The sequence below is a fragment of the Lucilia sericata genome, unplaced genomic scaffold (assembly GCF_015586225.1).
Source record: "Lucilia sericata isolate MDLA Ls3-8-SP2 unplaced genomic scaffold, ASM1558622v1 Contig000655F_arrow, whole genome shotgun sequence".
Lineage (NCBI taxonomy): Eukaryota > Metazoa > Arthropoda > Insecta > Diptera > Calliphoridae > Lucilia > Lucilia sericata.
This window is the reverse complement of record NW_023994660.1, coordinates 249,575-263,275: the sequence shown is the minus strand read 5'-3', so window position 1 is coordinate 263,275 and position 13,701 is coordinate 249,575. Positions and strand designations below refer to the sequence as shown.

The 13,701-nt window shown below is 29.2% G+C and overlaps 1 protein-coding gene across 4 annotated transcripts; it reads left to right on the top strand.

The window, feature by feature from the left end:
* Positions 1–1,704: 1,704 nt before the first annotated feature.
* LOC119607090 lies at positions 1,705–12,520 on the top strand. Of its 4 annotated transcripts, XM_037960857.1 has the most exons (10): positions 1,705–2,547; positions 3,992–4,111; positions 4,549–4,629; positions 8,317–8,425; positions 8,492–8,615; positions 8,684–8,819; positions 9,012–9,068; positions 11,017–11,281; positions 11,340–11,800; positions 11,895–12,520. In XM_037960857.1, exons 1-10 carry the CDS (start codon positions 1,986–1,988, stop codon positions 12,011–12,013), a joined length of 2,034 nt encoding a protein of 677 aa, XP_037816785.1. In that variant the 5' UTR covers positions 1,705–1,985; the 3' UTR covers positions 12,014–12,520. The 4 variants fall into 4 exon arrangements, with proteins under 4 accessions (XP_037816785.1, XP_037816786.1, XP_037816788.1 ...); XM_037960858.1 differs by lacking the exon at positions 9,012–9,068 and having other exon boundaries at positions 11,895–12,517; XM_037960859.1 differs by lacking the exon at positions 4,549–4,629 and having other exon boundaries at positions 1,986–2,547; positions 11,895–12,517.
* The last annotated feature ends 1,181 nt before the right edge of the window (positions 12,521–13,701 follow it).

Below are 13,701 nucleotides of genomic sequence, written 5' to 3'. Positions count from 1 at the left end.
TCTATCTATCTATCTATCTATCTATCTATCTATCTATCTATCTATCTATCTATCTATCTATCTATCTATCTATCTATCTATCTATCTATCTATCTCTATCTATCTATCTATCTATCTCTATCTATCTATCTATCTATCTATCTATCTATCTATCTATCTATCTATCTATCTATCTATCTATCTATCTATCTATCTATCTATCTATCTATCTATCTATCTATCTCTATCTATCTATCTATCTATCTATCTATCTATCTATCTATCTATCTATCTATCTATCTATCTATCTATCTATCTATCTATCTATCTATCTATCTATCTATCTATCTATCTATCTATCTATCTATCTATCTATCTATCTATCTATCTATCTATCTATCTATCTACTCTATCTATCTATCTATCTATCTATCTATCTATCTATCTATCTCTCTATCTATCTATCTATCTATCTATCTATCTCTATCTATCTATCTATCTATCTATCTATCTATCTATCTATCTATCTATCTATCTACATCTATCTATCTATCTATCTATCTATCTATCTATCTATCTATCTATCTATCTATCTATCTATCTATCTATCTATCTCTCTATCTATCTATCTATCTATCTATCTACTATCTATCTATCTATCTATCTATCTATCTATCTATCTATCTATCTATCTATCTATCTATCTATCTATCTATCTATCTATCTATCTATCTATCTATCTATCTATCTATCTATCTATCTACTACTATCTATCTATCTATCTATCTATCTATCTATCTCTATCTATCTATCTATCTATCTATCTATCTATCTATCTATCTATCTATCTATCTCTATCTATCTATCTATCTATCTATCTATCTATCTATCTATCTATCTATCCTATCTATCTATCTATCTATCTATCTATCTATCTATCTATCTATCTATCTATCTCTATCTATCTATCTTTATCTATCTATCTATCTATCTATCTATCTATCTATCTATCTATCTATCTATCTATCTATCTATCTATCTATCTATCTATCTATCTATCTATCTATCTCTATCTATCTATCTATCTATCTATCTATCTATCTATCTATCTATCTAATCTATCTATCTATCTATCTATCTATCTATCTATCTATCTATCTATCTATCTATCTATCTATCTATCTATCTATCTATCTATCTATCTATCTATCTATCTATCTATTCTATCTATCTATCTAATCTATCTATCTATCTATCTATCTATCTATCTATCTATCTATCTATCTATCTATCTATCTATCTATCTACTATCTATCTATCTATCTATCTACTATCTCTATCTATCTATCTATCTATCTATCTGTCTATCTATCTATCTATCTATCTATCTATCTATCTATCTATCTATCTATCTATCTATCTATCTATCTATCTATCAGTAAAATTCCTCGAATTTTGTGAAATTTTAAACCACTGTGCTCAACTTGTGCAATTCAGTCGATTATTAAATAATATATTTAATTCCCACAACATTTATGACATCAACATCAACTCCCTACTAAACAAGCAAAGTCAACAACCACAAAGGAAAAAACAAAGCATACTAAAAAACAAAATTTAAATCTCTACTAAACAAACTATTTAACTAGTTAGTAAAAGTGTTTGCAGTCATATTTAAATATAATAATTTTCTATTTTCCATTTCTCTATAAATTTCTTTTTAGGTTCTTTAACCTCATGACAACCGTAAAATAAATAATAATAATAAAAACCAAACCAACAACAAGAAATAAAACTTTAGGAATTTTATACAACAAATCAAGGTTGAATTTGTAATCGAAACCAAACTTTTGAAAACTGACATAGTTAAAGTAAAGAAAAAACAAATTATTTTACAACAAATTAATAGACAAACAGACAAACAATCAGACAGTCAATAAAACGACGAAATATTTAGAACACCAAGCAGGGAGTTAAGCAGGCAGGCACAGCGTCAAAACAACATTATGTCAACAAGAAATCATCCACAAATGGCACCGCCACCACCACCCAAACCCACGAAAGCTCCTTATGCAAATGGCAGCACTACTAATGGCACTTTGGCGAATGGTACTACCATCAATAATGGCAATTCAGCTTATTTGCCAAACGATTCAATACACAACAGCCAGAAGCTAAACGGACGTAGTCCTTGTCACACGCCACCGCGTACAGATCGTGAACAAGTTGTAATGACACCCAAAGGTAAAACCGCTAATAGTACAGTCATTTTGATTGAACGCAAACTGGTCGATGAAGTGAGTGATCGTGTTCATGTGGCGGGTGGTGATCATACGGGTATTATTATCAATAAGGATACAGTGAGTGGACAAAAATCTCAGTCGCTACCAGCACAATTATCACTGGAATTTCGTGTATTTTTGGTGAGCGCCAATACGGGCAAACATTCACAGGAATCACGTACTTTGAGATTTTGGTTTAGAGATTGGTTGAAGAATGATGATGAACAGGCTCATATAGCTCAGGACTTTTTCAAGGAATTGGTTAGTCCTAAAGATTTTCCCAGAGGTGAGTAATAAGTATGTTTGATTAGATATTACTTTGTTTAAATGTTTTATTTAAAAGTGAAAAACATATAAATATAGAAAAAAATTGGTGAAACTTAAAGTTTTAGTGCAAGTTTTTGACGAAATGAATAATTTAAAGGAACGATTTTGGAGAAAATTAGAAAATGTAAAGATTTCCTTAAAAAGAATTAACTCAGAATTTCTGAATTAAACTGTTTTAGAACGAGTGCCAAATTATGTATAACAATTGCTAATAACATTAGAAGTCCTTCTCCGCAACAGTGTTGTGATTCAAAAGAACTTTAAAGGAGTAATTCGTTGAGGTATAGTTTTTATAAAATCATTTTCCATTAACATTTTTTGAAGGAAAAGCAAATTTGATTCAAAACTTTGGTATTAAACATTTCTAGAACGAGTGCCTGGTGATATGACTTTCAGACGTCGATTCTAAAAAACTTCTCAAGAGTATTCAGGGAACCAGTTCTTTAGCAAAATTTTTACATATATTGATTTTTCATAAATCTTATCAATTTCTAACTTAGAACATTGATGAAAGTCCGAGTTCTAGAACAATTTGAAACTAGATTCAAGGATAAAAACTTCGATCATTGATTTGGTTAAGTTTAGGTTGAAAGTAGGATTTATAAAACGTCAGATCAGAGAAAATTAACCTAGGTCGCTATTGGGCATGCTGTGCGCTTCTTTTCATGGAAAATATGTTGAAAACCCTTATATAGAGATATATGTATATTAAGAATAATCGTCCAATCTTCAGAACCTCAATTTCTTGAACGTATGTAGTTCCTTCAAATTTTGCAGACAGTAACCCTGAGCGATGTAATATCTGGAATAACATTGTTTACAAGATATTTGGTTCTAATTTCGCCGAGAACCACACGTTCACAAAGAAAGTGTTCCAACGTTTCACTAATGTAGGACTTATTCTTTATCAGAAAGCTTCTCTGGCTGCTCTCGTTGGGATCACTCCATAGGACTATGTATTGTTGTTCTACTCGATGTTCCAATATTTCCGACGGCCGTATGGGATTCTCTCTCCCATGTTATAAATTGAGAACTCGTTTCCTTGAACGGTTTTGTAGATTAACTTTCTCAAGCTCCCTTCGCTTTCTAGCAAGTATATATTTTCGTTGCCGATTACGCCCGAGTGGCATAATACCCATGTAAAGTTCTCTCATAGTCCAATACGGTTTAAAGAACTGACTCCAGAACTGTTAATGGAACGAATATAAACTTTAGTTATAAAAGTGACATTTGAATGGAAATCAAGTTCAGATTGAGTATAAGCTTTGAATATTCGACCAATTCACAATCAGTGTTGTAGCGTTGTAAGTCGTAAATTATGATTTTGAAGTTATCCTTAATATTTTAACTAAAATTTATTTATTAATCATTTAACAAACGTTTTTATTGATTTGTTTCTACAGATTATGTTGGTTTCATCAAAAAGATAATGAAATTGATGCAAAAAGGTTACGATGAGATTCAATCTTTGGAAATTGAGCTGCGCATTCTAGAGGAAACCGCAGAACCACCATCCAGACCACGTAAGTATTAAATTATAAATGAAATATTTTAAATATTATTAAGCAATTTAAACATGAAATAAAAACAAACGAAAAAAAACTAATTAAAATTATAAAAAATAAATTAATATAATTTAAAAAATGGTTTAAAATGCTTAAATTGCTTAATTATAATTTATAGAATTTTTTTATCTAAATTATTTCTTTTTTACCTTAAACAAAATTTGAAAATTTGTACTACAACTTTATTTCTACTATTACTACTGTAACTTCTACTCTTCTTTCAACAACTTGTACTACTACTACCTCCTCTTCTATCTACTTCTACTACCACTACTCTACACCAAACATACAAATATATTTCTTTGGTTTGATTACGTTTTTCTGTGAATTTGAATTTCCATTTGCAACAAAAATTGACTGCGAAATAAAAATACAAAACAAAACAAAATGTAAAGCTCGTGATGGTTACATTATTTATTGTTATGGTGATTGCAATCGTAAATATGAGGAGGCTTTAATGGCCCAAAAACAAACAGGTGATGGCGATGATTTAATGAAAGCAATATGGCTTGATATGTACCATGAGCAACTAACAATGCGGAAATGATAATGAAACTAAAACAAAATTCATACTAAATATAAATTTAGAATAGATTATACCAAACAACCAACTGACCATCTATTTATCCATTCAAACATCCATGTGCGCTGCTATAATAATAATAATATAATATTGTTCTATTTGTTTGTGGTTCGGCGTTCGAACTCTTTCTTACTCACCTCTTGGTCGTCGTACTACTATTACTACCTTCCACACCCACGCTTTATCCTCATCTAACATATTAATCATGCTGCGTCTGCTGCTTTAAAGCTTTGAAAACTTTTTTGCTTTTTGTTTTGAACAGGGTTTAAGTTTGATTTTTACATTTATATTGCCAAATATTTGCACAATATGTTAAACCACGTTTTAAGTTTCAATTTTATTTCCTTTGTCACAAAGTCATAACAAGTCATAATTAAGACTTGTTTACTTAATTACAACAAAAACTTCCAAAAAAAAAACTTCCCCATTAATTATCATTGTTTGTTAATTTTTTTGAGGGATTTTTCCCTCACTAATTTTTATTATTGTTTGTTGTTTTTACAACAATATCTAATAAGGTTTGATTGTCTTATTATTGTTTTATTTAGTCTAATTTGTTTTGAGTTTTTTTATTAATTATTCTTTTATTAGGCCATTGTTTTTAAAACTCGTGCAACGTGCGTGTTGTGGCACATAAAACTTTGTTTTGTTTAGTTCTCAGTAACAAAAGCATCAAAAAGTACTTAATTAACAAAAAATTGTAAAAAAAAAACTATATAAACATTTTTAATAAATTTATTTGTAAAAAATTGTGGTTTTTGTGTATATAAAATATTTTGGTGCTAAAACTTAATTTAGAAGTACTTTTTTGGTACTTAAATTTTCCTAAAATAGATTGGCAATGATTCTTTGTAATAAAACGTCTTCAAATTAGTATTTAGTACTTTTTCGAAAATAGTACTTATGAATTGGTACACTTTGAACATTAAGAACTTTTAAAAATTACAGTTCTAGTTTTTAAAAATAAACAAGTAGAATAGCATTTCTTACATTTAGAAAATAGTACTTTGTACTTTGAAAAAACAGCAGTTTCTAATTTTGTTTAAAATTATATTTAGTACTTTTATGGGAAAATTCAAATGACTAATTACATTTTTGAAATAGTAATAGTGCTTTTTGATAGTACATTTTTAAAATAGTACTTGGTACATAGAAATTTTATGAAATTAATACTTAGTACTTCATAAACATACGTTGGCGTAGGTTTAGTTCCACGATTCTAGGTTCAATCTTATAGAAAATTACCAACAATTTCCTTAGTTTCTCATTTCATCAGGACCCTGCAGGTTAAAATTTAAGTTTTTAAATTCCATTTGAAGAACGAAAAAGCACATAAAAGTTTTCTCTTGTAGATTCCCATTAAATAAAGAACGTTTATCTTAAATTTTTTATGTTTAATGTTCCACATTAAGGAAAATTCAGAAAGTACCAGTTGAAGAACCAAAAAGTATCAAATTCTCCCTTCTTATAGTTTCGCATTCACTCAGGACCCTAGCTTTAAACTATTATGTTTCTAGGTTCAAAAAGTACCATTTGAAGAATGATAAAGTCCCAAAAAGTTTCCGCTTGTATTTAATTTTATGTGTTTTGGTTCCACATTAATGAAGAACAGAAAAGTCCAAAAAATGTCCCTATTGCAGTTTTGTACTTTGTATGTTAAAAATTACAATACTGTAGTCTTAGTCCATAATTATCTATGTTTGTATGTTAATAAATAGAAAAATAACATCTTTAGGTAGTAAAAAGTACAGTTTTATCCCCTTAAAGGATTGATTTTTAAAAGAGTACAAAACAGTTGTCCGATAATTTTGAGAGTTAAGATAAGCTATAAAGGACCAAAAAGGTACCAAAATCAACTTTGTTTAACATTTTCACGCCCTAAATGTACGAATTTCATAAAAGTACCAGACTCCTATCTATTGTTTTTTGAAGTAGATGCAGAATTTTTACAAGTTCTTTATCCAGAAATCATACTGTAAAGTTTCGTGGAGTTTAACGTGTATAATTCCCTAAAAAATTATAGTGATTCATTTGTATAATAACGTAGAAATACTTTTCAAATAGCCTGCATAATATAGGACCATGTTGCAGATTATGTACTCCAGACATTTTAGCAAGGGAGTAGTTTTGGGATTACTCTGGTTTAATGCATAGTGCTCCTTATATAGATTACAATGTCAAATGAAGTATGTTTTTTCATACATTTGGATTAGTTTTGAACTAGTCATAGTCTTTAGAAGAGTACTCTTTATACGCGAGTGCGAAGTATTCTCAATTCTTGTAGGGTAATGGTCTTAAAGACCAAAATATACTTTACTAAAGAATTGAACAGATATGTATGTATTTCGAAAAAGGACGATTTAAAATTATATTTGAATGTCAATAGATTGGACCTTCTGACCTTGAACCTGTGGTGATAGAGAAATTATTTAAAATAGTGCAGTACACTTTGGTCTATTAATTGGCCCCGCATTGACCCCCATATTTTCAATAAATCAGTTAAAAACAAGTAAGAGATTTACTATGATATAAAAGTTATTTTTTATCATGATATTATGGACTTTCAAGTAGGTGTTTAGGATCGAAAGTGGTGGGGTTATGAGGGAGACTTTATATTAGGCTCAAATGAGGCCTGATCAGTACCTAAGATAACTGGCAGTGTCATTAAGACTTATATAAAACTTAGTTCTGCCAAAATTTAAACATTTTATGGATTCCAAGGCCATATGGATGTAGTTATATGGGGGCTTGATGAAATAATAGACATATTTTAACCGTTTTCAAATAGATCTCGTCCTTAAACCAAAAAAACACACATGTTTACCACAATATGGACATACAGACGGACATAGTTGAATCGACTCAGAAAATAATTTAGGGCTGATGGGTATAGTTTTGGGTGGGTATAGGATTATTATTTTTGGATTCGTCTTGTGAAGTAAATTCGAAATCACTTAAGAAGACTTAGTTTGCTTATAAAATAAGACTGAAAGATGATTCAAAATTGGAAATAATATACTTTTAATCTGATTAGATATATGATTAGTTTAAAGAAGAAGTTATTGATTTTGAATTTTTAATAAAAACTGCATGCATGAAACAATAAAAACGCTTAATATTCAATAAAATTCAGCATCCATATTTGAAATTGAATCTCACTTAGGTTAAGGTTTATTTGGTAATGAATGGAAAAATCTCTTTTCTCCCCTTGACATGTTAAAATACATTCCAAAACTAATTTTTTAACATTTCAGGCTTAATTTACTACTCATGTACAAAAAGAAAAAAAGCAAAAAAAAAAAACAAATAAAATATTAAACAAAATGTGTTGTGGTTTTTTTGTGACAACAAATTTAAATTTAAACGAAATAATAAATAATAAACAAAAACCGCCAATTTAACATTGAAATGCCCTCGATTTTATTAATCATGTTTATTTAAATATAAATATTGTTATTGTTTGTACATTCTTCTGTTACTCTTAACTACTTTATTTAATGATTAATTAAAAACAATTACTGCAATAATGTTAATTTTACTTCTTTCTTTACTCCACTTTTTTCACAATACAACCAAACAGTATCCATGGATGAGACACAATTTGAATCTCCACCCTTGACACAGGAAAAAGTACTCGAATTAATTGAACAGGCCTATCCAAATCCGATAACACCAGAAGATTTAGCCAAGTAAGTTAACAAAATAAGACAAATTTATATTGTAAATTTATGAATACATTCCACTCCTTCTAACAGAGACTATGGTTGGGAGGAACAGGATGTTATTTTAGTGTTTATGTCTTTGAAGGAAAGAGGATTAATTAAATCCATGGAATATAATTCTTATACCAGAATACATCATGAAGATAAAGAGATTAAGGTAAGTACTAAGCACTTAAGAAATATTAAACCAATTTTCATTAAATGTCCTTTTTAAAAATAATTTAGGTGGTCAAACAAATGCCCACGATTGCCTCCAATAAACAACCCACCATTGCTATTATTACCGCTCAATACTGCGAAAAATTGGCAGTGGATGCCATGTTGGAAAATAAGGAAACCTTTGTACGCTATACCACAGTGGGTAAGTTATTTATTTGTTGATTTTATTTTATAATTATACATTTTAGCGCCTATAGTTTCAAATAAATTCTAACCAACAAATTTTTCTCTTTCTCTAATTTTCAAATCATCTAAAAACCCGGTTTCTAACCTTAAAATAAATACGCCTAAACCGGTTTCTATACAAAAACATTAACAAATTACACACTTTTAGATTCAGATCCCAATCTAACGAATTCTCTGAAAAAGTCCAATAAAAAACGACGTTTTGGTAAGAAAACTCAAGGAGAATTATGTCTGAAATCCTCTCTATATATGTCCTTGTTTATAAGTTTACTTAAATCAAACATAAGGCTTTTTGTGTAAAATTTAAAAAAAATAAAACATTTTCCAAATCTAGGGTTTAAAACGGAAAATACAAATTTAATTACGTACTAGTTTAATACCAGCTTGAACCGAGTCGACTTATTCGCTTATAGTATCCTACACGTAAGGATCTAAATATTACTAAAATGTTAAAATAATCGGTTCAATAGACTTCAATTGAAAACTACGAAGCCATCTATTGGATAAAATTCACAGAACCTTTCTGATGTTCTAGCTACTAAACAACAAGGCCTTAGATTTGAAGCTGATATTTTGGTGTTAACGGTCCTTGAAGTTATTTCGGCAATAGTATTCGGGTAATCATAATCGAAACCTGGGTTTAGATTCTAAAACTATGGCTTTCAAGGCGTCCAATATGACAAAAAAGTTCGAATTTTCATTCTTGATTAGTTCAGAAACTATAGCAACTAATACTAATTTGTCACAAGCAGTTTTTTCATCCAGAGATTAACTTGGTTAAAAATTATTATAATCGGTTCAAAAGTTTATATAGTCCTTATACAAATGTACCTACATACATACTACCGGGGATGGTAGTTAAGAAATCCCTCTAGGATATCGGTGTTAGCATAAAATTTATATAAATGTAATGTCAATAGAAATTGTATTACCAATTAAAACCCAGATTGGTCTATAGTTGGTCATACAAGGTCTAGTTCGAAAATTCAATTAATCGTTAATAACTCATGAATTAATAATGATATGAAGATAAATATATATCAATAATTCTGTGAATTTTTTTTTTTCGGATCGGCCCATAATTGGTCATAAATTTCCCTTTTAAAAATCACAAAATCGTAAATAACTCGAATACTACAGAACGTCATAAATCATTCTTTGAAACTTTTCCTTATCGGCCCATAATTCGTTACATGTAACTCCCATGTAAAACCCTTTTTTAAAATAAATAAATCATCACTATATAATGCTAGTGGTATAAAATATTTCCCATATAAGGGCCACATCCAATTGACAATATAATGAATTATTTAATGTAATCATTACCCCCAAGATTGATTTCGAAAAATTTTCGACATCTTTATAAAATTATAGATGAAGGGTATTTAAGATCCAGGATAGTGGAATATAGTACTCTGACTTGTTTGTAATCAGTTTTGTAGCAAAGTTTAACATATGGAAGTAATAATTGATCGACTATCTATATAACCGACTTTTTCAATAACTTCAAAACGTGTCATTTTCCATGTAACTTAATATGTTCGATTATATAGATTAGAAATGAAGTTAATAGCCTAGAAACTTCCACTTTAGACTGACTATGGCAATATAATATTAAAAGTTTTAAAATCAAATTAATGTCTTAAATCCTAAACAGACCGATACAAATCTATTTAAGAATTCATTAAAGCAGGCATCGACTGGGAGTAACAAATTATCCCCGAAATTAAATCTTAACTAGAAGGATTTAGATTTAACTTAAATTATAATTTAATAATCTACCATAAGCTTCCCCCAAGATTTTGAAAATGTTTTGTTTTAATCTCAATTGGTACAAGGGTAAATAAATTTAGTTGTGTCCTTAAAAATAAACATTTATGTTCGTTTTCGTTGTCCTCCAAAATTCGTTTTGGTCCATTTTTTATGTTGTCTCAAAATTACTGGAAAAAAAGTAAAGCACATTTTTTCGTATCTGCCAAACACCATTCCTGTATGTATTATTAACACCGTCACCACCACCTTTAATGCCCCTCACCTTAGTAACACTTTATCATTACACTTCATTTTTACGTTAAAGCAAATCAAATGTTTCAAGAGCTTTCCACTAATCCAATCTATTGCTCTTTCTTTTATATTTTATGTTTTCCCTTTAGGTGAATCTAACGTTTATACTCTGGGCAATATTGGTGCTCATCGTATTGTCAGCACAAAACTGCCCTCGGTGGGTAGTACTCGTGAGGCCATGACTGCTACTGGCAATACCACCACACGTTTATTGGGCACATTCCAAAAGGTAGATTATGTCTTTGTAGTGGGTGTAGCCGGTGGTGTACCACATTATACGGATTATAAGAAGCATGTACGTTTGGGTGATGTGGTCATATCGTATGTGGACAAACAGAGAGCTTTGGCTAATGGGTTAGTTTTATAAAAGAAAGAAATTTTGTTTTTATTTTAATGGCGATTTTGTTTTAAGCTCCGAAAAACCCTATGTTTATGTCTATAAGAGTGGTGAAGATGTTAAAACTTACTTCCCTGTAAACGATTCCCTGCAACAAATTGCCGAAGGTCTGCATTTAAATATGGAAGCTAAACGCCCTTGGGAGAACTATTTGAAAGAGGGTCTTAATTTGTTGCAACAAAAAACCGAAAGTGATTTCAATCGTCCTGCCCCTAACACCGATAAACTGTTCATGAATATCGGCAATAATGAGGTCATTGAAGTTTCACATCCCATAGGCGCCGATTGTGTTGATGGTCTACCTAAATCCCGCCTTCATTTGGGTCCCATTGGTTCGGGTCGTGATTTGGTGCGTAATGATAATTTGCGCATAGAATTTGCCAAGAAATATGGTTTATTGGCCACGGATGTGGAAATGAGTTCTGTTTTAGACAGTATTATTGGTAATTGCCGGGAAAGCTTTATAGTCATTAAAGGTAAGGGGAAATTTCTGATTAATAAATTTCTTAGTTGTATTAATTAAAAAAATTCGTCAAAATTTTTAATATTATATTTTTTTTTAACTCATAGGTATTTCCGATTATAAAGATGGTACCACCACCCGTAAATGGCAAAACTTTGCTTCTTTAGCCGCCGCCTCGGTAGTGAAATCGATTATTTGTGGCATGGATGCTCCCACAAATGTTTAAATTAATTAATTTTTAATTGCTATTTAATAATCAAAATAAGCGTTTATGTATAACAAGGCATTTAGTTTTTTGGCAAATAAATATATTTATTAGTTTTTAGTACTAAAACAAACTTAAAAGATTTATAAAAATATTTATATAAAAAATTTATATCAACACGCCCATTTTTTTCTGTAATTTAAAATATCTAGAAATGCAACATAACCTAAGATTTTTTTCCTAAACATTACAAATTGATTATTGTTATGAATTTGTTTCCTTTTTTTATAAACTTTTTGTTATTTTTTATATAATTTTTTTAATAAGCATATACATATGAATATTTGTCTGTTTTTTTTTTAATGATAATGTAAATAGTTTAAATTTTATAAATATTATTATAATGGAAAGTTAATTGATTAAAATTTTAATTAAGGTTAATGGTTAACAACAGTTTCAATTAATATTTCTAGTAAAAATATATTTCACCTGAGGTTAAGTTGAGACCAAGATTAAAATTTTATTTAATTAACTGATATTTAAAGAAAATAAATAGTTTTATATCAATTATATATGATAAATAAAAAAACGCATTTTTCTTTACTAATAAACATTTAATTTTAAGGATATTTTAAGTTTTCATATGAGATAAATTATATAAAATTGGAAACATCAGGCTTAAAGTAAAAATTGAATATTATTTTTAGTAAAGAATCGAATTTTTAACTAAAAAAATTATTTTTTAGTAAATAATCAGTTTTTGGTGAAACTCGTGAGAAATCCGATTTTTGCGATAAATTGAATTTTAGTGAAAAAAACATTTTTGTAAAAAAAAAAATGATTTTTAATGTAAAATTGGATTTTATATAAGAAATCGGATTTATAATGAAAAATTTGAGATAATTTAAAAAAAATCTAATTTTTTAAGAAAAGGAAAACCAGTTTTGAGTAAAAAATCGATTTGTTTGTAAAACATATCAACATTTTAGAAAAAATTTTAATTTTTTGTGAAAATCTATAATTTGTGCTTTTAGTAAAATGTGATTTTTTTGTGAAATTAGAAAGTTTTGGGACTTTTAGTAAAAAATTAATCCGAAAATCTTTTAGTGAAATACCAAACTTATAGTATTTAGACACCATCAGATTTTAGGCGAAAAATCAGGGGCCGCATCTAGTACATTTTCGCCTAAATAATATTGGCCCTACACCCACCTTAAAGTATACCAATCAGCTCAGAATCACTTTCTGAGTCGATTTAGCTATGTCCGTCTGTCTGTCCGTCTGTGTGTCCATGTAAACCTTGTGCGCACTACACAGGTCGCAATATTTAAGATAATTTGATGAAATTGAAACCAAGGACGAAGCCTATTGGAAACTGTTAAAATCGGTTCATTATTTCGTATAGCACCCATACAACAAATTGGCAAATCTTAATTTTAATAAGTCTTAATGATACTGCTGATTTTGTTATGATACTGCCTCATTTGATCCTGTCCCCCATACATAGTCCCCTTCAGAAAATGACTTGATGGTCAAAATTCACTTATAAACACTAATATCATGATGTTTTGCATTAATAACTAATGTAGACGTAAAACCCCCTACAAAAATGTATAAGAATATAACCCCTTATTTAGTAAATCCCTTTTTTGTCAACAAAAACTTTATTATTAAAAAAATAATCAAAATTTTTAATATAATCACCGGTG

Bases quoted from the DNA above. Each gene is read 5' to 3' on its own strand.
- LOC119607090 (XM_037960857.1), top strand. From the start codon at position 1,986: ATGTCAACAAGAAATCATCCACAAATGGCACCGCCACCACCACCCAAA. The intron at 8,616-8,683 runs GTAAGTACTAAG...AAAATAATTTAG, and splicing joins ATGAAGATAAAGAGATTAAG to GTGGTCAAACAAATGCCCAC. The intron at 11,282-11,339 runs GTTAGTTTTATA...TTTTGTTTTAAG, and splicing joins CAGAGAGCTTTGGCTAATGG to CTCCGAAAAACCCTATGTTT.